We start from the raw sequence: 27432 nt of genomic DNA, 5'->3' as shown, positions 1-27432 counted from the left end.
TGGAGGAATCCGATGAGCTATTGAAGCTCTTCTTCAAAGATGTCCAGTATTTGCAGATTAATCTTTGGAAGACGAATCAGGGGCTGTGTGGGCATTGCACCTACATAGATAGGCCATGGAATTGCGGTGAATTAATCAGACAAATGAAGACAAACTACACGAGAATCAAAGACAATAACAGCGTTAGTGGCTGCAGAACAGCCCTGACTGGCTAGGCCCCACGTTGCAATTGTGTTCATATTACAACCTGGACATCGCTTTCACAGCCGTTACTCGATTGAGATCCCATCAAACGAAAAAACCTTCGATTATTACCAGGGTAAACAAGAGTAACAATAACAATCATGGCGCAAACATCGCAGCTCCGATCACAGTGAGTGGCAGAAGAGATCCACGGAGTTGACTCCCTGACTGGTGACGTCACGAGCGGGGTAATCACCGCAACCCCCATTCTGAGCGCGTCTCCTGCCAACGTCGTCACGTGGAGTTACCAGCTCAGACACTGAGTGGAGTGGATGGTTGAGTGGAGGTTTGAGTGGTGGAGTGAGTACTATGTTAGACTGAAAGTGGAGCGAGTGGGACAGGCAAAACGCGAGTGTTGTGTGAGAGTGACCAATGAGTGCACCATGAGTGTAAACATTACCTTGTTGCCGGAAAAACCAACCCCCACCTCTGCGATAGTTCCAGACATTAGCGCTGATGTTTTGGATGTGAGCAATGCCATCGGATGAAGGCCGATTCCAATCAGCAATTCCCTTAATGGGACTCGTATCCACAACAGCATCCAACGGGGGCTCTCGGCAGTGCAAAAGCACGTTTAAATATCAAACCAAGTGTATGCCGGAAGCTCCAGGGGTACAGGCATCTGACGTCTCCTGGACAAATCCCATTTGGCAGAGCCAGGAGACTCATACCCTCGGGGTTCCTCCAAAAACGGCAAACAGTTGTAAGGGATGGCAGGGGAAGGATTCCCACCAAAAAGAGGGGGACAGTGGGACAGTGAAAGGAACAGGTGAGGAGATATTAGACTGGCGGGAAAACGGAGGGAGAAGGCTGGGGACGAGTGTGGACTGGGGAAATAATAAAATACGAACCTCCTGCAACCTTGTGTCGGCTCTCCTTTAGTTACTGCAAATAGCCACGTGGAATGTTTGAACACACCCATAAACTGCATGCCCAAGCGGCTTGTTTGGCCTGGGTGTCTAGTGTGCTGCAACTTGCCTGCCGTGGCTGTGGAGCGGTCGTTGGTGGAAAGGTGGATGCCAGTGATGTCGTCATTGGTCGGGCATCACTTCGGCTTTCCCCGCGCGATGTGTCCCAGCTGTCCCCGCCACGAAGAGGTCACCACCCCCCTTAGCCACCAACCTCGAGACCGTCGAGGTCTCCCCTCGCCACCGAGGATAGCCTTGCACTTCCGCCACCACCTCCTTCACCAGCTCTGGATCCTTCTCTGTCGGCATCTCCCTGCTGACTGGGCTGTTGAGGCGTCACCCAACACGGGCTCACCTGCCCATGCCACCACCCGAGGCCACTGGTTCATGCCCTCATGTGCCTCAGGTGGGTTTTTCCTCCGGTTATACCGTGACATGATGCCAGCCCTTCTGACACCAGCTGTAACAACTCCAGGAGACACTGCTCTTGTGATGATCTTTATTGAAGACACGTTCAATTGACAGGCGAAGACCCTGACTCAAACAGCAGCCTTAAACCTCTCGACACCTTTTATCCCCAGCGTGGCCATCCCTGGACTAATGGCCACGCCCTTCTCTAGAACCTTCACGGGCTCTAATCTGCACCTGCTCCCTTCTATCACTTGGCCAAAGCCCTTATTCTCGATCCTACTCATAGACCCCAGATCGTTCCCGTCTGTTCCTGAACCTGTCATTACCCCGTGGCCCCTAGTCTCTTCCCATCCTAATTCCCGTGTCAATACCCCGTGACCGCCAGTCCCCTGAAACTGTCTTTAGATATGCAAAGATTTGTTGATCGTGCAAATAAATTCCAAGACTCGGTGCACATTCGTCATGTCCTGTGGACGAGGCAAGTTCTGCTGTCGATGACGTCACAAGCCAGAGGAAGGCGCTGACGTAACCCAGTCATGCGTTTGAGGTGATCTCTCCAGAGGGAGCTTTAACATATGACTTGACAGGGTTACACCTGCTGACATGACAGTGATACCTGCTGGCTTGGGAAGGGTTTCATGGGTACAGCCACAAAGGTAACAGCCAATCAGGGAAGGAGACATATCTGGAGCAAAGGTAACAGGAGGGGTGAGCCGAGATGCTCCGGGAACCTGCTCGAAGGTTCCACGAGAGGGCGTGGTTGGAGGTGGGGCTTAGCCACACCTGGGGGGATATAAGGGGGAGCAGACCCGGAACTCGGGGCTCGTGTGCGTCCTGGGTCCTGGCGTGTCGCTGTTCACCGACATCTCTCTCTGTCGACTGGCCATGTGGAAGATCTCCTGCGTGAGTTCAATTGCTGTCATCATCACGCCGCCAGCCAGCGGCGGAGACGAGTGAAGGCTAGGGAACCCCGCTGAGTGATCAGCTGTGCGTGTAGCTAGTAGCGGTGTTATTGCCTCGAGTTATATTCAGTAAGAAGAAAAGCCTGTATTGTGCCCAGTGTGAGAAATAAAGTACCCTCTATTCGACATGTCGGGGAAGTCGCTCATTTAACATATTTAAGTAAACATGTAGTAAACAAGGTGGGGTATCGATGGACATATATCAAAGAGATCAGCAGACAAGGCATCTATTTAATTTATCAGTCTCTCCACAAAACAAAGGAATATTTCCACAAACTATAAATCCCACGGCCTTCTGCGAGTGCATAAATCCTGCAGCATTGATTCATTGCAAGCCAACTGTGGACCGATTTTGGTGTACAATGTCTCAAAAGCAGGCAGGCTTTCTTCAACCAATGGTTGTAAAAATCCAGATGATAATCAGCAAGAACCATTTCTAGTCCGAGTTGGCCAACATCCATTAAATGTCATACAAATTATAATTAGTGTTGTCGTGGAGAATGTATCTCAGAGACATAACTTTTAAGTGATCTGCCTTGTAACTGATGAATGATATGACTATGTTCCATATTTCAAAGGCAATGAGTTGCTTCAGAGCCAGATGCTTCCTGATTCACAAAAATACCCTTTGACCTATATCACAAGGACAACAGCTCTCACGTTATCTGTACAGGTTAATATCAAAACACACACTTTGTTCTGACATCACGTATTCAATGTTTAACCCTTATAGACAAATGTTATCTGTATGCACAAAAGCAGACAAGTATTCATTAAATTATAATTCTAAATTATCGATGGGCATATTGACAAAATGTAATTTCTACACCAAAATGTACTTAATCGTTATATTGTAATTACAGAAAGTTGATCTCTGTCTGGATGAGGCCTACACCTGCAGCATTCAGATTGAGGGAAGCCAAATGGGAGTGCATTCTCTTTTTGTTGCAAAAGGTTCAAGGTTCAAATCCGACAGGCAACCCTGAATAGTCCAGGAACATTAATTACAAATCTGCACTTTCTGCTTAACAGTGGATGTAAAATATATTGTCATTCAAAACGAGGCCATTGCATGCTGGTGCCAGGGTCAAAATTTGTCCAATTCAAAAAAACATTACCCACAAATTACACAAGTGAGATTACACATGCAGGCTCGTGCAGGGCCACCTGATGCCACACAGGGGCAACTGCCACTTGGGGGTGCTCTTCGAGTGTTTGTCATGAGATATGATACAAAACTCCGATATGCTGAGGAAATTAATTAAGCACCATATAAATGCAAATATTATTATAACATAGTAAATGCTTGGGAGCTTATTGGCTCTCGCTCCTGGTTAGAGATCTACCCAACCCACAGGTCCATAAATACTGGCCGCTCTTACTCTGCAGGTTGAACCTAGGAATTGAGTGATCAACTTCACGTTATTTTCATTAAAGGCCTGTGACAAAGGTAAATCTATTGGAGCTTCATTTTCTCAAGCTTACACATCTACTGGGACTTCATTTGACTTTGTATTATCTGAGAAGTCCAGCCACACCTCCACGTCCACAAACTGCTGGGAGTTGCCTCGTTCTGCCTCAGAATTCTCCTCCTGTTTCACGTTGCCTCCATCGATGTAAAGGTCTGATTTCGGAGTTGAATCTTCATCTTCACATTTCACCTTCACTTCTTCATTCTTCACTGTCATTTCTTCACATTTCACCTTCACCTCTTCATATTTCACCTTGATACCTTTCAAAGTGTCCAAGCTGGGATTTTCTTCTGGTTCTTGTTTCATGAGAGATGGGCTCATGGCAGCACTTTTACTTTCACAAGAATATTTCAGACTCCATTCCTTGGAAATCGTCTGATGCATGTGTGTTATCTGGTGTCTTTGAAGATGTGATAATGAATGTGCAAATGTCTTTCCGCACAGATTGCATTTGAAGGGTTTCTCTCCCGTGTGTGTTCTCCGGTGTCTTTGAAGATTTGATGACTGTGCAAATGCCTTCCCACACAGAGTGCACTTGAAGGGTTTCTCTCCTGTGTGTGTTCTCTGGTGGCTCTGAAGAACTGATGCCTGTGCAAATGCCTTCTCACACACTGTGCACATGAAAGGTTTCTCTCCTGTGTGTGTTCTCTGGTGTCTTTTAAGAGTAGATGCATCTGAAAATGTCAACCCACACACACTGCACTTGAAGGGTTTCTCTCCTGTGTGTGTTCTCTGATGTATTTTAAGATGTGATGACTCTGCAAATGCCTTCCCGCACTGAGTGCACCTGAAGGGTTTCTCTCCTGTGTGTGTTCTCTGGTGTATTGTAAGATGTGATGACTCGGCAAAAACCTTCCCGCACACAGTGCACCCGAAGGGTTTCTCTCCTGTGTGTGTTCTCTGGTGGCTCTGAAGAACTGATGACCGTGCAAATGCCTTCTCACACACAGTGCACTTGAAAGGTTTCTCTCCTGTGTGTGTTTTCTGATGTTGTTTAAGAGTAGATGAACTTGAAAATGCCTTCCTACACACACTGCACTTGAAGGGTTTCTCTCCTGTGTGTGTTCTCTGGTGTCTTTGAAGATGTGGTGACTGTGCAAATGCCTTCCCGCACAGAGTACACCTGAAGGGTTTCTCTCCTGTGTGTGTTCTCTGGTGGCTCTGAAGAACTGATGACTGTGCAAATGCCTTCTCACACACAGTGCACTTGAAGGGTTTCTCTCCTGTGTGTGTTCTCTGGTGGGTCTGAAGAACTGATGACCGTGCAAATGCCTTCTCACACACAGTGCACTTGAAAGGTTTTTCTCCTGTGTGTGTTCTCTGATGTTTTTTAAGAGTTGATGAAAGTGCAAACGCCTTCCCACACACACTGCACTTGAATGATTTCTCTCCAGTGTGTGTTCTGTGGTGGATCTGAAGATGTGTTGGCCATGCAAACGCCTTCCCACACACACTGCACTTGAATGGTTTCTCTCCAGTGTGAGTTCTCTGGTGGATCCGAAGATGTGTTGACCATGCAAATGACTTCCAACACACAGTGCACTTGAAGGGCTTCTCACCAGTGTGTGTTCTCTGGCGCTGTATCAAGTTTCTAGTACAATTCATGCTGTTTGCATACTGGTCACATTGTTGCCTTTTTTGACCGAGTTGCGCTAAGTGCCTTTGCTCCATCAGACCAATTCTGCAGAGGAAGCGTCAGCTGCAGACAGAAAAAAAAATGTCAATACCATCTGCTTCAGTATCAAGGCACAGATGAATGCATATATACACAGTCACACACGACTTACACGTCTATAAGGATTCATATATTCATGATATAGGGAAAAAGATTCCCCAATTCATCACACGGGCTGTTAAGGCACACAATGAGAGCACAAATGGTCATAAATATGCGTGGACGCCCGAAGATTTTCAAAATGAATATTTACCCAAAACTCAGCTGGATGTGCTGTGTTAATTTCCTGACTATTTCCATGCTTATAAAAACTAAAATAAACTATTGTTTTGATTTTTTATATACTTTACAGCAAATACAAACTTGATACTGTCACACAATAGCATGGTAAAAAGGTGGAGGGGTGTCCATAAACATGCCTGGCTGCTTTCATCTGCTTCCTCACTTCACCAAGTAATTAATAAAGGATCAATGAACATAGCAGAGGCACACAATAAGTTACGTTTTCACTTATCAATCAAGTTTGCTGTCAGCGAGTTCATAATGCATTGAAATAACTGCGCCACCGCTCCCCACATAGATAAACTCTTAAACTCTGTCTGAGACCTTGCTTCCATTCACGGGCAAGACTACCACAGCAGTACGTAACTCAGCAGACTTGGTCTCTCTAATCAAGGGCATCTCACTGTCTACAGATGATTTGCTTATCAGCTTTGATGTAGTCTCTCTGTTCACCAAGGTTCCTGTACCTGACACCTTAGCAATAATTGAAGACTTGGTCCAATATGGACTGAATCCTGATAATATCTGGACTAATAGAAGCTGCTTGAACATGTGGTGTCTGGGAATGCGGGATTCATGACCAAACCAATGCTGCCTTGCCTGCCAAAGAGACTCACTGATTATATTTTATATTGAAATGTTAAGGATCTGTAAGCTTCTAATACATTATAGTCTGGTTCAATAGAGGACATATCATGGGCAGGCCAGCCTTCATTGTATATGCCAGCACAGGTCATTTAAATAAGTTAATATGTAGCATCCAAAGAGAAAGGAGTAATGCCAAGAAAATTTACAGCTTTGTTTGTTCCTTTCTAAATCCGTTTGCCCTGGTGAGGGTCGCAGTGGCAGCATGTTGAGTATGGCGGTCAAGGCCTCCCTTTCCCTGGCGACAGACTCTAGCTCTTCGTGGGGAATTCCCAAGCATTCCCAGGTCAGCCGAGTTACATAGTCCCGCCAGAGTGTCCTGGGCCAGCCCCGGGGTCTTTGCCCAGTGGCAGGTGCCTGGTAAAATTCCAGAGGGAGTCTATTGGGGGGCATCCTTACATATATTCTATATTGATATCACTCCTGGAGCCAAGCCCGGGGATTGTGTTCGCCAAAAGCCCCTCGTGGCCGGGGGACCCAGGTAACCCGGTCGGGCCCAGTCTGAAATGGCTAGGTGGGATCATCCTGTGCGCCCACAATTCGCAGCACAAAGGGTAAGGGGCAGGTGCGATGCCAGTACGGCAGGGAAAGGGATGGTCTCAGACCGACGAGACCTTGGCGATGGACACTCACAGATTTGTATGGAGAAAAGTCCAGGCAGCTTCCACACAATGTTAAACAATCTAATGAGAGAATTCTGCTCAACTAATTTGAAGTGAAACTTTGGTTGCCAAACCAGAGCTGGTCGTGAATACATTAACCAGGTATGGGAGCGCCTCCACCACTTGTAGAACTGCCAGATTACTCATGGAGAGTTGAGCAGGTGCAATGTTTTAGGACTTGATATTCCCAGGCAGGTGATTTATGTTTGTGGAACATATGCAAGGCCCCATTTCATGATGGAATTATCCAGGCAGAGAACAAGATTCCCTAACTTCATCTCATTGAGTAGCCATTACCAGATCATCAGCAGATGCAACATGGTTGACCAGCAGGTAACGATCCCTTAACTACAACCAGGCATCAATTAGCATATAATTGTAACTGTAACAAATGCAATAAATTTATATGGCCATTGTGAGCTTCTCAAACTACATAATTATTGACGATGCTACATAATGTAATGCAAGGGGCCAGAGTGAATTTCTGTCACAAGCCAAGTTGAACAAGAAATGGCTCCGACTCCTGGTCACGCAGCTTTAGATGGGCCTGCCAAAAATCATAAAAATCCTCAACGAATGTGAGCAGAGGCAGAGACATTGAAAACTAAGAACAACCCAAAGGCGCACATCAAGAAAGCATAGATCTAGTTTCTGCTGAAAATCCGTACTCTGCTGTAGTCAATCGACAGAAAATACAGCAGCACCTTCAATATCGCTGTTACGTTCTTGGAAAGTGCCGCACGAAAGATAAAAGTGCGATATTCAATACTTAAGCCTTACCTAAATAATGGGGTTATGTAAACGGCAACTAAAAATACATCACAATTGAATTAAGTACTGTACTGTATTCCAAGTAAATTAAAAACTAAACACTTGAAATAAACATTGAGAACCAGTATAGAAAAAATATTCTAATAAAAAAAATAGTATGAACCTATATAAAGCAGACTTTGCGCATGTGTATGTTTTTTTGGGAACAAAATTACGCCAACACCATGAAACCTACAAACCCCAAACTTTCCATGTGTATTCACAGGTGAGTTAGTGTGTAGCTTACCCGTTCACCTTCAACACCTGTAACACCTGCACATTCCAACCCCCCGCAGCTGAGTCCAACCCCTGCACTCCTCACCACCCCCCCTCTCTTTCTCTTGCCATGTGTTAAAGCCTGGGGCATTCCCACTAGTTCCGGTTTGCCCCACACGCAAACACATTATGACATTTCATATACAACAATTCCATGCACTAACCATAACATGTCTGCATTGCACTGCTATCGTTCTCATATTTACCACGTTATCCTTTCCACTTATCAGGCCTGCGTTTTTGCTGCCAAATTCATCCACTTCCAGCTCCTTACTATCCTCTCTGCTGCATGTGCACCACTCATCTCTAACACACACTGCAATATTTATTTTAAAAAACATGTACTATTCTAAAATATCTACGTCTACATACCAGCACTACCAAGCTCCTTATACACAGCATAGACGCTTTACAACAGCTACGACTACAGTGAGGGAAAAAAGTATTTGATCCCCTGCTGATTTTGTACGTTTGCCCACTGACAAAGAAATGATCAGTCTATAATTTTAATGGTAGGTTTATTTGAACAGTGAGAGACAGAATAACAACAACAAAAATACAGAAAAACGCACGTCAAAAATGTTATAAATTGATTTGCATTTTAATGAGGGAAATAAGTATTTGACCCCTCTGCAAAACATGACTTAGTACTTGGTGGCAAAACCCTTGTTGGCAATCACAGAGGTCAGACGTTTCTTGTAGTTGGCCACCAGGTTTGCACACATCTCAGGAGGGATTTTGTCCCACTCCTCTTTGCAGATCTCCTCCAAGTCATTAAGGGTTTGAGGCTGACGTTTGGCAACTCGAACCTTCAGCTCTCTCCACAGATTTTCTATGGGATTAAGGTCTGGAGACTGGCTAGGCCACTCCAGGACCTTAATGTGCTTCTTCTTGAGCTACTCCTTTGTTGCCTTGGCCATGTGTTTTGGGTCATTGTCATGCTGGAATACCCATCCATGACACATTTTCAATGCCCTGGCTGAGGGAAGGAGGTTCTCACCCAAGATTTGACGGTACATGGCCCCGTCCATCGTCCCTTTGATGCGGTGAAGTTGTCCTGTCCCCTTGAAAAAAAAACACCCCCGAAGCATAATGTTTCTACTTCCATGTTTGATAGTGGGGATGGTGTTCTTGCGGTCATAGGCAGCATTCCTCCTCCTCCAAACACGGTGAGTTGAGTTGATGCCAAAGAGCTCAATTTTGGTCTCATCTGACCATAATACTTTCACCCAGTTGTCCTCTGAATCATTCAGATGTTCATTGGCAAACTTCAGACGGGCATGTATATGTGCTTTCTTGAGCAAGGGGACCTTGCGGGCGCTGCAGGATTTCAGTCCTTCACGGCGTAGTGTGTTACCAACTGTTTTCTTGGTGACTATGGTCCCAGCTGCCTTGAGATCATTGACAAGATCCTTCCGTGTAGTTCTGGGCTGATTCCTCACCGTTCTCATGATCATTGTAACTCCACGAGGTGAGATCTTGCATGGAGCCCCAGGCCGAGGGAGATTGACAGTTCTTTTGTTTTTCTTCCATTTGCGAATAATCGCACCAACTGTTGTCACCTTCTCACCAAGGTGCTTGGCGATGGTCTTGTAGCCCATTCCAGCCTAGTGTAGGTCTACAATCTTGTCCCTGACATCCTTGGAGAGCTCTTTGGTCTTGGCCATAGTGGAGAGTTTGGAATCTGATTGATTGCTTCTGTGAACAGGTGTCTTTTATACAGGTAACAAGCTGAGATTAGGAGCACTCCCTTTAAGAGTGTGCTCCTAATCTCAGCTCGTTACCTGTATAAAAGACACCTGGGAGCCAGAAATCTTTCTGATTGAGAGGTGGTCAAATACTTATTTCCCTCATTAAAATGCAAATCAATTTATAACATTTTTGACATGCGTTTTCTGGATTTTGTTGCTGTTATTCTGTCTCTCACTGTTCAAATGAAACTACCATTAAAATTATAGACTGATCATTTCTTTGTCAGTGGGCAAACGTACAAAATCAGCAGGGGATCAAATACTTTTTTCCCTCACTGTATTATTCATACCCACTTCAAACAAAAACAAACAATTACTCCCTCCAACAACTTATACTTCATTCCCTTGCGGCGATGTCTTCGCATTCTTAGAAAGATTACACATTAAACTATCATTTCATTAACAATCTCTACACAGCATTAACTCACACTCTCACTATTTACTCTTTTTTTCTGCTTATTAACGTTTACCTCCACCTATAATGTTCCTCGCAGAAAACCTGCACTTCTCTTCACCTAAGCCGATTACAATAATTTATGCCATTCGTACAAGTGCTGCAATGGCTGCACCTAGAGCTAATGAAACTCCTGAACACAAAGAAGTGAGAAAGCATGATGCCTGTGCTGCCATGGCTGCACCTATTGATGACATTTCTTAACAAGAAGACTGCATGCCACCAGTGCTGCGCAATGGCTGCACCGACAGCTTATGAAACTCCAGTACAGCAAGAAGCAAGACAGCATGCTAACAGTGCTGCTATGCTTGCACCTACGTCAAACTCAACTCCTCAACAGAAATGCGCTACACAGAAAACTAACAGCACAAATGGCTGCTGCCACAGCTAATTAAACTCTAGTCCACCAACAAGCAAGGCAGCTTGAAAACAGCACAATGGCTGCAACCAGGTATCTACCCTGCAGTCAAAAGGAAAAACATTCTTTTCCATACATTCCTCACTTTATTTACACTTTTGATCCATTTTCATTCGTTGCATGTATACTTATTGCAGCTACTGCCATGCAATTATATAGAAAATAGACCCTTCAGGGCTCTGTAACAGTACCAAGGTTCAGGTGCCTACAATTAATGATCATCCCGAGCCTATTCATGTATTGATACCTGCCAACACTACACCTATGCAAACCATTTCTGAAACAACAATAGAAGATAGAACTCATACTTCCAAATTACATGTTTTGGCACCAACCAACTCATCCCAACATCCGGCTACATGCCCACTTTAAAGTGCAGGGCCAGATACATAATCGCATTGGCAGTCTGCTGCCACTACCTAATGACCTACCTACATTGCCACACATCTATTTGCATGTCTGACAATAGGTGACATGCTCAACAGCAACAATGATGTCATCAACACCAAGATTAGGCCTCGGCAAGGTAAGGTAATTTACCCTTTTTACCGGATAAAAGGGTAAAGGTAAAGGGTAAAGATGTCGACATGCCAAGGGGTTAGGTAAAGGGTAGGGTAAAGGAAGCGCCAAGTATTACCCGGTAAATACGGTACCTTGTTTACCGCTAAAAGCTCCGTGGCGCAGTCCATGGCCTACATTTAATAAGTAATATTATAACAAACTTGATTAAAAACACGCTTTTATAAAATGTACGCGTAATGGCACAACTCCACGACTCTAGGAAGTGGCCCCGAGGCTTGCCACAACGTAAGGGGCCGTGGTTATTTACAGCCAACGTCAGTAGAGCATAGACAATTAGACCCAAGTCGAAACATAACATATACAAAATGTTTAAAAACATATTTTTTATGATATAATATAGTACTGTCATCAGTATGACCTAAGTATACCAAGTTTGCAGTCGATACCACATTAGCAAGTGGGTAAAAATAGAGTTTCAAGATTAGAAGATACAACAACATTAACGACAACAACAGAGTGAGTTAAAAGAAAGTGTGTAACATTGGAATCATCGAGAGTATTCTATATGATTAAAGCGCTCTACCTTGTAGCATTTACCGTTATAAACCTTGTTCATGTGTAGTAGTTCCCTAGTAATTACCCTGTAATCGGGTCATTTGTATGGGGTAGGGGTAAAGGTAAGCTCGTTGCTTTTTACCTTTTACCTTACCTTGCCGAGGCCTTGCTGTTGCAAGACATGCTCCATAAGAAAAACTCTCATGTTCACAGTTTCAAGTGTCATGGAGAAGATGAATTCAGAGTATAACGTTGTCATTAATGCAGACTAAACTCCACGTTAACATGAATGCCACTTAAAATGCACTCCCAACATCTGAAGTCGCTATAATTTTGAGTGCTGAACAACATAACACTCGAGGCATAGTTATGCAAATGAGGAATACCCTACACGGAATTAAAATACACCGCTCCTATGATGCTCTTCAATGTCCACTGATTTTATGGTAAGGTGATGATGGCGATTATTTCCTACTTCGCCAAACTGATCCAGCAACAGGCTTGCTTGGCTCTCCAACACATCGGCGTGCCGTACTAGTGACAAATTGGCCACGTTCTGTTAACGGGACAAACCTAACTAATTGGTGGCGGGTTTAACGACACATTTATATATTTACGCGATCTAACTCAAACAAACCTGTATTATGGATGTATATTTGGAGTTTGCGTGTCTCTCTCCCCGTGGTCGCGTGGATTTTTCTCCTGATCCTCCGGTTTTCCCTGCACATTTAGAGTCAACATCACCACGCGTTTAGAGTATTTGGCTGATATCGGCTGATATACATTTCCACACGTTGATAAGCTACTTTGTTGTGGGCAGGTCGCTTCTGAAAAAGAACGGTATAGCTCAAGTGGGCATGGCCTGGTAAAATAAAAAAACTGTGGAAATATTTAAAAGAAATACAAAGTTTCAAAGTAGTGAGCCAGGTGAAGACAAATTAAACTTAAGGCAGAGAATTAAAGCAAATGCGATCAGGCGAGGGCAGGAGGCAAGGCCCCGCAATTGGGCTAGGCCCCGCGTTGTAATGTTCCAACCTGGACATTGATTCCATACTCGCTGCTACTCAATTGACATCCCTACGAGAGAGAAGGAGCGAGGCTCTACCTGGGTAAAAAACAACAACAACCACGATGTGAACTTCTCACCTCGGTACTCAGATAGCGTTAGCGAGAAGCAGCTTCCTAGTATCTTGTGACGTCACGCTGCAGCATGAGGTGACATGACGTCACTTACGAGGTACAACGCAATGAACTCGAGACGCGATTTACGAATAAATTATGTTAATACTCGTTTGTGACTTGGCGTAGCGTTGCCCAAATAAGGATTTTACTATATTCTTTGGGTCTTTCGGTAAAAGGGCCGTCCTTAAATTACGACACGCACCTGGAGGTGGTGACGGTCAGACATTTGTTACGATGTGTGACGAGGGGGGGTTTGAGAAATGTGACGTCACATCAAAATGCGCAACTTTAAATATAGAATTCATATTCTTGGTTCTTTCGGTAAAGTCACGTCGAATTTTTATAATAACACTCCTACAACAGAGTGCAGCGCCACATTAAATACGCACTACAATGACAATTGTTTAAAGCGATTTAAAACATGTTTTATTTCCAAAATGGGAAAATGGTTTGGGGGGGGGGGGCAGAGCTTTGTGACGTCATATTTGTGACGCCGTGTCACGAGGGGGGGGGGTCAAAAATCGTCCAAAATCGCGTGACGTCCTTTATAGACGGCCCCAAAGCGACGTCGATAGAAAAATAATAAAATTAATATAACAATAAAATCACGATGTTTCGATCGCAACACAAGCAATCGAAGCAGGAAATAATACATTTCAGCAGCGCTGCTAAGACAGGGAGTTATACAGATTTGAGATGGGTATAGACCAGGGGTCCTCAAACTTTTTAAACAGGGGGCCAGTTCACTGTCCCTCAGACCGTTGGAGGGCCGGACTATAGTTAAAAAAAACTATTAACAAATTCCTATGCACACTGCATATATCTTATTTTGAAGTGAAGAAACAAAACGGGAACAAATACAATATTTAAAATGAAGAACAAGTAAAGTTAAATCAACAAACTTGCCAGTATTTCAATGGGAACGATGGGCCTGCTTTTGGCTAATGAGATGGTCAATGTCCGGTTCCATATTTGTCACTGCTATACTATAGACCAAGGGTCAGTGGGCGGGGCGGGAGATGAAATTTTCATGTAAATGTAAGATGGGGTAAATCTTGACAAGGAAGCTGTGGGGGTGGCCATTGTATTGTGAGAGATTAGCATGTCAATGTAAGAAATTTGCTTGTAAATGTAAGCTCAGAAAGAGCTCGGAAAGAGCCATTACCACATGGAGGTGGAAAAGGATGGCAAGCCACCATTTACTAACACAGCTAACGGTGGCTCTGTAAGTGAATGTAACTTAGAGAGTCGAAAATAACTGCTCACATAGGTAGGTAGGAATGGAACAACACAGCCAGTTAAGACCTAAGCTGGTTAATAATGTCCTTCCAATGATAGCTCAGTTTGTACCCATCTTCTCGGTTGAAATTGTCTGTTTATATATCTGGATGGCTTCATGAACGAATCTTTGCTGATAGCCAGTGGGTTTGTAGAGTACCTTCATCTTGGCAAAATAAATTTCGTGTGTGCCCACAGCATTAAAACAATAATCAGCCACGGCCAAGGTATTGGTCCTCCTGTGTTTCAGATCTGCCTTATGTTCACAAACACGGTCCGAGACATGTCGCTTAGTTTCCCCAATGTAACTACTGTCGCAGACACAGCTTAGTTTGTAGACACCGGGGTATTGCATTTCAGAGATCACATCATTCACAGATGGGATCAAATCATAAATTTGATGTACTGTGTTGAATCGCACCTGGATCTTGTGTTTGCTCATGATTTTGGAAATCTTTTTGGCGACCCCTGATATGTATGGCAAGGTGATGGTTTTGATTGAGTTCTTAGCAGGTTCTGTTCCCAGTTGGGGTGATAGCTTTACGGATTGTGTAGTCTGAATATCCATTCTTTTTAGGGCTTGGTGTACGTGCTCCAGTTCATTGGCTAAGTGGTTATGGTCGGAAATATAACAAGCTCAATGGGTTTTGATGAGGGAATTATTCTGGGATGGATAGTGGTGGGAGTCAGGTTTTAGGTAGGCATCCATATGGGTGGCTTTCCTGTAGACAGTGTCCCATTGAGCCATTAAGGTCTCTTTCCGATTAAAACATCCAATAATTGTAACTTTCCATCCTTTTCCTCCTCCATGGTGAATGATGGCTGGGTGTATGGAATTGATGTGGTTGAAGAAATGGTCCAGAGCTGGTAGGCCATGTGGCCAAATGACGAACGTATCTACGTATCTCTTCCACAAGGACGTAGGGTGGATGCCTGGATGACATCTCTCTCAAATTTCTCCATGAAAACAAGGCTACAACTGGAGATAAGGACATCTCACTATCTCCAGGTGATTTGCTTGTCAATTTCGATGTGGTATCTTTGTTTACCTCAGCAGCTCTCCCGCTATATGTTCGACCTGATGACGATGCTTGTGTTGCGATCGAAACGTCGTGATTGTTATTATTTGTATTAATTTTATTATTTTTATATCTATGTGGCTTTACCGAAAGACTCAAAGAATATGAAAGGGAGGGTTTTCACACAACTATTAGATATTTCAACAACCTTCGAGACAAGAAGGCTCATCTGATCGAGTCGCTCACATTTCTGAAGAGATGCAGGGACACTAAGGTAATACTGATCGCCTTTACACTCACATCTGCTGCTGTCACCTCTCCTAATGCTAAACGGATCTTGTTCAGGGCCGGCCAAGCCCTGTTCTCAAAGAGAATAAGACTGCTCCGATTTGAACTAGACAATTTAGACAAGACCCTCTTGCAATCACACTTAACATTGACAGAAAAGATGTCTACATCTGATTGGGATCATGGAGATAACATAACAGAGTAACAGTCCAATTTCCAATAGCCTAAAATTGGTTCTAGCTAAAGGGTTGAATTTCGCAGTCACCCTGAAACACATCCCAGTTGATGATATCATTGCCCAGGTCAACGTAGCCCTTAAGGGTTTGGGACACATTCCTGCAGGCATGGCAAGATGGGAACGCTGCAATCCTCAAAAACGCTTAGACACGTATCAGCAACATCAGTAAGGATGAGCACTTTGAGCTTTTTCAATTAAAAAAGAGAGATGCCATCATCATCCTATCAGCCGACAAGGGCAATGCCATTGTCACAATGGACAAAACCACATACAATAACAAAATTAGGGACCTACTTAATGATGGTAGCTGTACCAAATCAATAGATCCCACCAACAGCCTGGTTATGAAAACCAACAATATCATCACTGATTTGACATCTTTAATCGAACCAACTCGGCGGCTTTCGTTAAAATCCTCTGCTGCTAGACCACCCAGATTTTTATGGCTTACCAAAAATCCATACAGAAGGTACACCCCTTCGTCATATCGTCTCCACTATTGACTCACCCACCTACAAACTGGCCGATTTCTGTCTGAGACCTTACAACCATTCACTTGTAAGACCACCTCAGCTGTACTTAACTCAGCTCACTTGGTATCGTTAATTAAGGACACCTCACTATCTTCAGGTGATGTGCTTGTTAGTTTCGATGTAGTCTCTTTGTTTACCAAAGTACCTGTGCCTGACACCATTGTAATCATTGAACATTTGGTCCAACAAGGACTGAATGCTGATGTACCGGCCCTGGTTAGACACTGCGTCACCAACACTTACTTCACCTGGAATAGAACATTCTACAAACAAGTTGAAAGTACCCCAATGGGTTCTCCCTTATCTCCAGTTGTAGCCAATGTGTTCATGGAACATTTTGAGACAGATGCCATCCAGGCATCCATTCTACGTCCGTCCTTGTAGAAGAGGTACGTAGATGACACGTTCGTCATCTGGACATATGGCTTACCAGCTCTGAACCAATTCGTCAACCACATCAATTTCATACACACAGCCATCAAATTCACCCTGGAGGTGGAAAAGGATGGCAAGTTATCATTCTTGGGTGTTTTAACGGAAAGAGACCAGATGGCTCAATGGGACACTCTTTATACAGGAAAGCCACCCATACGAATGCCTACCTAAAACCTGTCTCCTACCACCATCCCAGAAGAATTCCCTCATCAAAACTCTACACCATAGAGCTCGATGTATTTCCGACCATCACCACCTAGCCAGTGGACTGGAACACGTACACCAAGCCCTCAAGATGAATGGATATTCAGACTACACAATTCGTAAATTTATCACCCCAACCGTTGGGAAACAACCATCTGAGGACCCAATCGAAACCATCACCTTGCTATACATAGCAGGGGTCACAAAAAAGATTTCCAAAATCACGAGCAAACACAAGATCCAGGTTCGATTTAACACAGTTAATATTCGTGATCTGATCCCTTCTGTGAAGAATGTGATCCCCGACATGCAATATCCCGGCGTCTCCAAACTAAGCTGTGCCTGCTGCAGTAGTTACATTGAGGAAACTAAGCGTCATGTCTCGGACCGTGTTCGTGAACATAAGGCAGATGTGAAACACGGTAGGACCAATACCTCGGCCGTGGCTGATCATTGTTTTAATGCTGTGGGCCCACACGAAATAGATTTTTCCAAGACGAAGGTACTCTGCAAACCCACTGGCTATCAGCAAATATTCGTTCATGAAGCCATCCAGATATATAGACAGACACAATTTCAACTGAGAAGATGGGTACAAACTGACCAATCATTGGAAGGACGTTATTAACCAGCTTAAGTCATAACTGGCTGTGATGTTTCCATCCTACCTTCCGATGTTATCAGTTATTTTCGACTCTCTGATTTTACATTAACAGGTTAAATGTCTCACACTAACACAGCCACCGTCGCTCGTGTCCTCGATGTGGCGGCGGCTCTGCGATCTTACATTGACATGCAAATTTCTCACTTTAACATCACTAGCCCTGCCCACTTCGTTAATGACCCTTGGGCTACACCCATTTCAAACCTTCAAAACAGCCTGCCGAAGCAGCTTTCTCCCCCTTTTTCCTGATCACGATTGCTTGTGTTGCGATCGAAACATCACTGGCTTTGATGTTTCCATCCTACCTTCCAATGGGCTCCACCCATTTCAAACCTTTGTAATGAGCGACTTCCGCGACATGTCGTGTAGAGGATACTCTTCTTTATTTCACAATCGGGCACCACACAGCTAACATTATCTTCTCCTTGTCCGAGTACACACTTGAATATTCATGTTGTTACACTACACACACGGTTGATCACACAGCAGGTTCTGCCTGTCCACTCCCGGTCTCGCCACTGGTTGACGGCATGCCTGGGAGGGCGATGGAACTCTGCAGGAGATCCGCCACGTGGTCGAATGACAGAGAGAGATGACGGCGAGCAGCAACACAGTCCGGACCCAAAACTCCACATACCGACCCCGAGTCCTGCTCCGCCTCCGCTTATATTGCCGCAGGCATGGCTAGGCTCATCTTCCAGCCACACCCTCTCGTGGAACTTTCTAGCCAGTTCTCGGAGTTTCTCGGCCGGCCCCACCCTTCACCTTTGGCCTAGATACCTCTCCCTTTGGGGATTGGATGTTCATAATGGTGCCTGTACCCGTGCTTCCCTTTTCCATCCAGTAGATGTCACTGTCTCATTACACCTTAAAACAGCCTGCCTCAGCAGCTTTCCGCTTATTATTTCCTTGATGACGATTGCTTGTGTTGCGATCGAAACGTCGTAGTTTTTTTAATAAATGTTTTTGTTTTGAGTGACTTTACCGAAATACCCAAAGAAATTGTAAACAATATTAACACAATAGGGGGCACAGGTGGTCCATCGGCCAATCATCTCAGTCGAACCATGGCACCTGGGTCTGCCCCGTGAACTCCTGTCGGCGGGCGTTCAACACTTCATGTGGCCTTAACGTGCACATAGCCTGGCACAGGCAACCCAGTGACGTCACCGCCACTTAGTCGCGAATGGCAGTTGTTACGTGTATACACTGCATGCACTGTATTTGTACACTGTGTGGATACACTGTGTGTGTGTACGATCTGTATGTGCATGGCGTGTACACCTTGTAGGCACACTGTGTACACAATAAGTATACACTGCGTATGTGTGTACACTGTGTGGGTGGTCCGCATCAATCGGGCGGCATTATCTTTGCAACAGCCGCGCAATGCTTTGTGGAAGCTACCTGGTCTGTTGCTCCACACGAAACTTCGGGTCTTCTCGGCCACACTCATGACATCCCTTCCACACTCATGACATCCCCTCCATAGGCATGTGAAACGTGCCCCCTTAATGGAACATCTGCACTGGTTAGAAACATTCAGGCAGGCATGCCTACACTCAGATTGATGGAAGCCAAGTGGTAGTGCATTCTCTATTTATTTCAGATGTTCAATGTTAAAATCCGAGAGGCACCCCTGGCTACTCTAGTAACATTAACCAAAATATGCACCGTCTGCTTAACAGTGGATGTAAAACATACTATTGTCATTCAAAACGCCTAGGTCATTGCATGTTGGTGTCATGGTGAAAATTTGGGTAATTCCAAACATTATCCAAAAATTTCAAATCAGAGATTACACATCAATTATCGCCCCCTACTGATAGACCATTGCTCACATGCAGGCTGGTGCAGGGTCAGCTTATGCCACAAAGAGGCAGCTGCCACTTGGGGGTGCTCTTTGAGTGTTTGTGATGAGATATGATATGAAACTCCGAGTTGCTGAGGCAATTAGGTAAGCACCATATACATTCAAATATTATTATTATAACATAGTGAATGCTTGGGAGCTTATTGGCCCTCGCTCCTGGTTAGAGATCTACACAACCCACAGGTCCACAAATACTATCCGCTCTTACTCTGCAGGTTGAACCTAGGAATTGAGTGTTCAACTTCACATTATTTTCATTAAAGGCCTGTGACAAAGGTGAATCTATTGGAGCTTCATTGTCTCAAGCTTACACATCTACCGGGTCTCCATTTGACTTTGTATTGTCTAAGAAGTCCAGCCACACCTCCACTTCCACAAACTTCTGGGAGTTGCCTCGCTCTGCATCAGAGTAAGAATTCTCCTCCTGCTTCACGTTGCCTCCATCGATGTGAAGTTCCGATTTTGGAGTTGAATCTTCATATTCACATTTTACTTTCACTTCTTCGCTCTTCACTGTCACTTCACATTTCACCTTTGCCTCTTCATATTTCACCTTGATATCTTTCAAAGTGTCCAAACTGGGATTTACTTCTGGTTCTTGTTTCATGAGGGATGGGCTCATTGCAGCACTTTGACTTTCACAACCCGATTTCAGACTCCACTCTTTGGGGGTGTTCCAATGCATGTGTGTTCTCTGGTGTCTTTGAAGGTTTGATGAACGTGCAAATGCATTTTCACACACAGTGCACTTGAAAGGTTTCTCACCTGTGTGTGTTCTCTGGTGGGTCTGAAGTGCTGATGACCGTGCAAATGCCTTATCACACACAGTGCACTTGAAAGGTTTATCTCCTGTGTGTGTTCTCTGGTGTTGTTTAAGACTAGATAAAACTGAAAATGCCTTCCCACACACACTGCACTTGAAGGGTTTCTCGCCTGTGTGTGTTCTCTGGTGTATTTTAAGAGTAGATGATTCTGCAAAGGTCTTCCCGCACAGAGTGCATCTGTAGGGTTTCTCTCCCGTGTGTGTTCTCTGGTGGGTCTGAAGAACTGATGACTGTGAAAATGCCATCTCACACACAGTGCACTTGAAGGGTTTCTCTCCCGTGTGTGTTCTCTGGTGGGTCTGAAGAGCTGATGACTGTGAAAACGCCATGTCACACGCAGTGCACTTGAAGGGTTTCTCTCCCGTGTGTGTTCTCTGGTGGGTCTGAAGAACTGATGACCGTGCAAATGCCTTTTTACATATTGCACACTTGAAAGGTTTCTCTCCTGTGTGTGTTCTCTGGTGATTTTTAAGAGCAGATGAAAGTGCGAACGCCTTCCCACACACAATGCACTTGAAGGGTTTATCTCCTGTGTGCGTTCTCTGGTGGATCTGAAGATGTGTTGACTGTGCAAATGACTTCAAACACACAGTGCACTTGAATGGTTTCTCTCCTGTGTGAGTTCTCTGGTGGATCCGAAGATGTGTTGAACATGCAAACGACTTCCAACACACAGTGCACTTGAAGGGCTTCTCACCAGTGTGTGTTCTCTGGTGCTGTGTCAGATTTCTAGGACGATCCGTCCTGTATGCACACTGGTCACATTGATGCCTTTTTGTACTGAGCTGTGGTGAGTGCCTTTGCTCCATCAGATCAATTCTGCAGAGCAAAAAGGAAGCGTCAGCTGCAGACAGAAAAAAAATATCCACACCATCTACATCAGTATCAAGATACAGAGGAATGCATATATACACAGTCATATGCGAATTGCACGTCTATACTCTTTGGTTGTTTTGGTAAAGTCACGTAAATAGAAAAATAATAACAATAAAGTGAATACAAAATATATAAATACTGTAGCCTGGTTCTTAGTCGGAGTGAGTGTACTGGCAGTCTATAATGTAAACAAAACCTTGGTGAGCGTACTAGCAGTGTATAATGTAGACTGTAGCCTGGTTCTTAACCTTGGTGAGTGTACTGGCAGTCAATAATGTAGACTGTAGACTGAAAAAAACTTGTTTTCATTTTTAGGCGACAGTCTACATTATAGACTGACAGTTTTGTTTTTATAAGGCCATTGTGAGCTTCTCAAACTACATAATTATTGAAGATGCTATGTATGCATGGGGCCAGACCGAATTTCCGTCACAAGCCAAGTTGAACAGGAAAGGGCTCCAACTCCTGATCACACAGGTTTAGCCGGGCCGGCAGAAAATCATAAAAATCCTCAACGAATATGAGCAGAGGCTGAGACATTGACAACCAAGACAACCCAAAGCCCCAAGCCTATTTACAGTACCATAGGCCTTAATTAAATCAAGAAAACATACATTTAGTTTCTGCTGATAATTCGTACTCCTGTGCTGTACCCAATGGACAGAAAATACTGGAGCACCTTAAATAGTCCGAAGATTACATTTTTGGAAAGTGCAGCGCGAAAGCAAAAACGGCGATATTCAGTACTTAAGCCTTACCTAAATAATGGGGTTATGTAAACGGCAAACTAAAATATAAAACATCACAATTGAAATAAGTACTGTACTCTTGATTTGAAGCTTTGTTTTATTTTATTTCTACCTACATGACTTTACCGAAAAAACCAAAAAGTACTGTACTGTATTCCAAATAAACTAAATTAGTGAAATTATTATTATTTTATATATTATTAATATTATATATTATTATTTTCCTTCTACGTGACTTTACCGAAAGAACCAAGAAGATGAATCCCTGCAGTCACGAAAGCTTTAAATCGAAAAATAAAACAGACTTTGTGGGTGTTTGTTTTCTTTTGAACCTAATTGCACCAACACCATGAAACCTACACACCCCAAGCTTTACATCCGTACTCACGGCTGAGTCGGTGTTTTTCGCACTGATTTTAGCTTACCTGCTAACCTTCAACATAAGTAAAACCTGGAAACTCCAACCACCCGCCGTTGCGTCCCCCCCCTCCCATCGCTCCTCACCCCCCTCTCTCTCGCCATGTGTTAAAGCCTGGGGCATTATCACTACTTCCGGTTTTCCACACAAACACATGACATTTCATATAGTTGCCACCAAATGCATCCATTTCCGGCTCCTTAATAATGTCCTCTCTGCACACGCACGGCTCACCTCTAACATACTGCAATGTTTATAAAAAACTATATACTATTTGAAAATATCTACATCTACGTACAAGCACTGCCGACCACCTTCTACACAACATATACGCTATACAACAGACAAGACTAAATACATAAAGTCTACATCGCCTCGTAAGGAATAAAAAGCATGCACATAAACACACTCGCGTTTTCCATAATTAGAGATGTACACACACCACCACACACATACTATTCTTACCCACTACAAACAATTACTCCCTCCAGCAACTTACAGCCTTATACTTCCTTCCTTTGCAGTTATGTCTTCACATTCCTACAACGATCACACATTCAACTATCATTTCATTAACAATCTCGATATAGCATTCACTCACACAATCATTATTTACCCTTTCTCTGCTTTTTAACTTTTACCTAAACCTAAAATGTTCCTTGTGGAAAACGTGCACTTCTCTTCACCAAAGCCGATTACAATAATTGATGCCATATGTACAAGTGCTGCAATGGCTGCACCTAGAGCTAATGAAACTCTTGAACACAAAAAGTGAGACAGCATGCTGCCTCTGCTGTACCTACAGCTAATGAATCTCCTGAACATGTAAGATTTAAAAAAAACAGCATGCTGCCAGTGCTGCACTTATTGATGACATTCCTGAACACCCAGAAGCAAGACAGTATGCTGCCATTGCTGCGATGGCTGCACCTACAGATTATGAAACTCCAGTACAGCAAGAAGCAAGACAGCATGCGACCAGTGATGCTATGCCTAGACCTACAGCGAATGCAACTCAACAGCAAAAAGCTACGCAGAAAACTAACAGCAGAAGCAGGGTTGCGATTTCCGCATGGAAAATGCGGAAGGAGGGTTCAAATTTTCCCGCATTTTTGCTAAAGTCAACCGCAAACGGTGGAAAGACTACTCCTATGACCGCGCGCTTTTAACAACATGTTAATGCGTTCTATTGGAAAGGATACATGCAAGGCCCAGCATCACGTAGGGCTTTGAGTTACTGATTGGAATGAATATATGATTTCCGCATTTCCGCACAAGAACCACATACTTTATTCAAATGCGGAGCCATGATTACGAGCACATGTACTTTCACTTCTTAGCATTCTTCCAGCGCTTCATGTCGTCTTCGGCGTGAAAGATGCTGAGTTTTGGCTTGTCGCGGGCGCAAACTATAAGCGCGTTCAACTGCTTGCACGAGAGGAGCAACCACTCCTCGGGCTTGATGTTGTTTTGCAGAGAGAAAGCCCTCTCACAGCCGACCGACCTGTGCGCCAGAGTTTTAATCGTTAGCAGTAAAGTGTATATATTCGCAGGAGGTATAAAGTAGCTACGACAGAGGCAAATGAGCGTACGCTGGACGAGGATATTACCTGAGCGGAAACGCGTGTGTATCTGAGCGTATCGAAAACAGCGTGGGTATCTGAGCGCTTGGCCAAAATTGCCAGTGGATTTCCCAACGCGCTGCAATCTGAGCGACGATGAATAGTTTTGCATATCGACAGAATATGAATAAAGAAAATGCTACAGTTTTTTGTTTTTCCTTTGTCGCTACGAGTACTGCGAGGGCTCCGAATGGCAGACGCTAGGAGACATCATGGGGCTGGGCAAAAGGGCCTGAGCACAGCGCCGGGGGTTGCGTCGATCTGGAAAGATGCAACCGTAGGGATTCCTATCGGCGACAAACATGTCAACGGTGGCGTCGTGTACTTGTGGCAAGTGTGCTTCATCGACGGCATCGACAAGTACTTCGACGCACAAGAGCTCGCGGCTCTCATTGATTTTTTCACAGTTCGTGCGCACCAACAACGCTGTCTGAATGCAGGAATCCATAGTTCATATATACATATCGTTTTTTCCAGAAGTCAGCAGAGCCAAATGGGCATACACAAGATATGTGCGCCAACCGCGCGAGTACGGCACCGAGAAAGGCGGGAATCGAAGTCACGATTTGCGGAAGTCTTCACAGGAATCACCGCAAATTGCGGAAATTTGTGCGGAAGAGGGTCACAGAAACTACCGCAAAATGCGGTCGAAAACAGCATGTTTGCGGAAATTGGTGCGGAAATCGCAACCCTGAGCAGAAGTGGCTGTTGACACAACAAATTATCAAACTCCAGTCCACCAAGGCAGCTTGCAAACAGCACTACAATGACTGCAACCAGGTGCCTACCCTGCAGTCAAGACGAAAACTCTTCTATTCCATACATTCCTCACTTAATTAACACTTCTGATCTATTAGTTGCTATTGGTTCCATGTCTACTGCTTGCAGCTATTTGCACGCAATTGGATGAAAAGGAGACCCTCCAGGGCTAAGCTGCAACTGTACCATGGTTCAGCTGCCTACAATTAATGACCATTCCGAACCGATTCATGTATTCATAACTGCCAACACTACCTATACAAGCCATTTCCGAAAGAACAATACAAGCCATAACTCATGCTTCCAAATCACATCTTAAGGAACCAACCAACTCATCCCGACATCTAGTTACATGCCCACATTAAAAGTGCAGGGCCAGGTACATAATCGCATTGGCAGTCTGCTGCCACTACCTAATGACCTACCTACATTACCACACATCTACTTGCATGTCTGACAATAATAGACAGGCTCACCAGCATTGCAACGATGTCATCAACTCCAAGATGCAAGTCATATTGCTTTAGCAAGACATGCTCCATGAGGAAAACTCTTATTGTTCAATTTCAAGTGTGCCATGGAGAAGATGACTTCAGAGTAAAATGTTGTCATTCATGCCGATTAAACGCCACAACATGAGTGCCGCTTAAATGCACTCATAACATCTTAAGTCGCTGTCATTCTGACTGCTGAACAACAAGGAACTCGAAGAACAATACCCTACACAGAATTTAAAAACACAGATCTTATGATGCTCTTCAATGTCCACTGATTTTCTGGCAAGGTGATGATGGTTACCATTTTATACTTCGCCAAACTGACCCAGCAACAGGCTTGCCAACACAAAAGAAGGTTTTCGCAATGGACTTCTTTGCCTTCAGGGTCATGGTGCAAAACGCCAGCTTCAATCTCTTCTTGAGATGTAAAGAGCTCTTCCACCAATTTTTCTGTCGACATGTATGCCAAAATTGAAGCTTCATTCGATTAAACCCACCAGATGGCAAACATCAATCACCGTCTGTCTGAAGGTCTCCTAGGGTAACAAATGTAAATGTTGTCCTCATTATGAAGCAAACAAGTCCTGCGAATGTATAACACAACCAAAAAACAGTGACAAAATACACACATTTATCGACTTTTATTGGCAGAATTCAATAATTCTAATAAATCCAGCATGGCTAGATATTACCCTTCATGTTTGATTACTGACGCCCGTGCGAAGCCGGGTAACTTAGCTGGTCCTGAATAAAAACTATACTTCGGATGATAATGTTGTGCATGAGTGGGGAGCGGTAGTGCAACGGTTAGCGTGCTGCGATATAAACCCTGCGACCCTTTTTATATTCCGAGAGCCAAGCCACAACATGTGGCTCTCGCCTGATGAAGCTGGTTGTAATTAATGACGAAACGTCGTACTCAGATTGTAAATGTTGTGGCTTGGCTCTGCAACACACAACCGGTGTGCTGTACTAGTCACGAATTGGCCACGTTATGTTTACGTGACAACCCTTACTAGTTGCCTGTGTTCGGGTGGTGGCGGGTTTAGCGACACGTTTAGATTTTACGCGATCTAACCCAAACAAACCGATATTATAGATGTATATCTGGATTTTGCGTGTCTCTCGCGTGGATTTTCCTCCGGATCCTCCGTTTTTTCCCTCCGCATTTAGAGTCAACATCACCACGCGTTTAGAGTATTTGGCTGATTTACATTTCCAAACGTTGATAAGCCACTTTGTTGTGGGCAGGTCGCTTCTGAAAAAGAGCGGTATAGCTCAAGTGGGCTTGGCTTGGTGATATAAAAAACGTGGAAATTTTTCGAATAAAAAAAGTTTCAAAGTAGCGAGCCAGGCGAGGACAAATTAAACTTAAGCAGAGAATTAAAGCAAGTGCAATCAGGCGAGGGCAGGAGGCAAGACCCCGCATGTCTAGGCCCCGCGTTGTAATGTTCCAGCCTGGACATCGATTCCATACTCGCTGCTCCTCAATTGACATCCCGAGGAGGGGGAGGAGCGAGGCTCTACCTGGGTAAACAACAACAACCACAACAACAACCACGACAACAACAACCACGACGTGAACTTCTCACCTCCGATCTCAGCGAGTGCTGAGCGGCACCTTCCTGGACTCCCGTGACGTCACGCGGCAGCAGGTGACATGACGTCACTTGTGGGATACTCTCTCCTCCCCCAAATAGTGGCGGTGTAACTGAATTAATTAACTAACCGGGCCCATGTCGAGGGATGGGACGTGGCTGCTGAACCGGTAGCAATAAACTCGCGACGGTATTTATGAATAAATTATGTTAACGATTCGCCAGGGACTTGGCGTAGCTTTGCCCAAATAAGGATTTTACCGTAACGGAAATTAGCAGTGATCAGACGTGACGTCACGCTACAGAGCGCGTTGCGGGGGGGGGCTTGG

General features: G+C 44.4%; 1 protein-coding gene across 1 annotated transcript; it reads right to left on the bottom strand.

Annotated features, from left to right (window-relative positions):
- Nucleotides 1-1633: 1633 nt before the first annotated feature.
- Nucleotides 1634-27090, bottom strand: LOC133361642 (zinc finger protein 271-like). The gene is made up of 3 exons (XM_061580625.1): nt 25831-27090; nt 20446-21403; nt 1634-5559 (listed from the first exon to the last, which is right to left on the bottom strand). Exons 1-3 carry the CDS (start codon nt 25986-25988, stop codon nt 4006-4008), a joined length of 2670 nt encoding a protein of 889 aa, XP_061436609.1. The 5' UTR covers nt 25989-27090; the 3' UTR covers nt 1634-4005.
- Between the last annotated feature and the right edge of the window lie 342 nt (nt 27091-27432).

The sequence above is a fragment of the Lethenteron reissneri genome, unplaced genomic scaffold (genome assembly GCF_015708825.2).
Source record: "Lethenteron reissneri isolate LAM-NWPU_2019-01 unplaced genomic scaffold, ASM1570882v1 scaffold_116, whole genome shotgun sequence".
Classification (NCBI taxonomy): domain Eukaryota; kingdom Metazoa; phylum Chordata; class Hyperoartia; order Petromyzontiformes; family Petromyzontidae; genus Lethenteron; species Lethenteron reissneri.
Note: the sequence above shows the minus strand (reverse complement) of the source record. Positions and strands in the feature narration are given on the sequence as shown.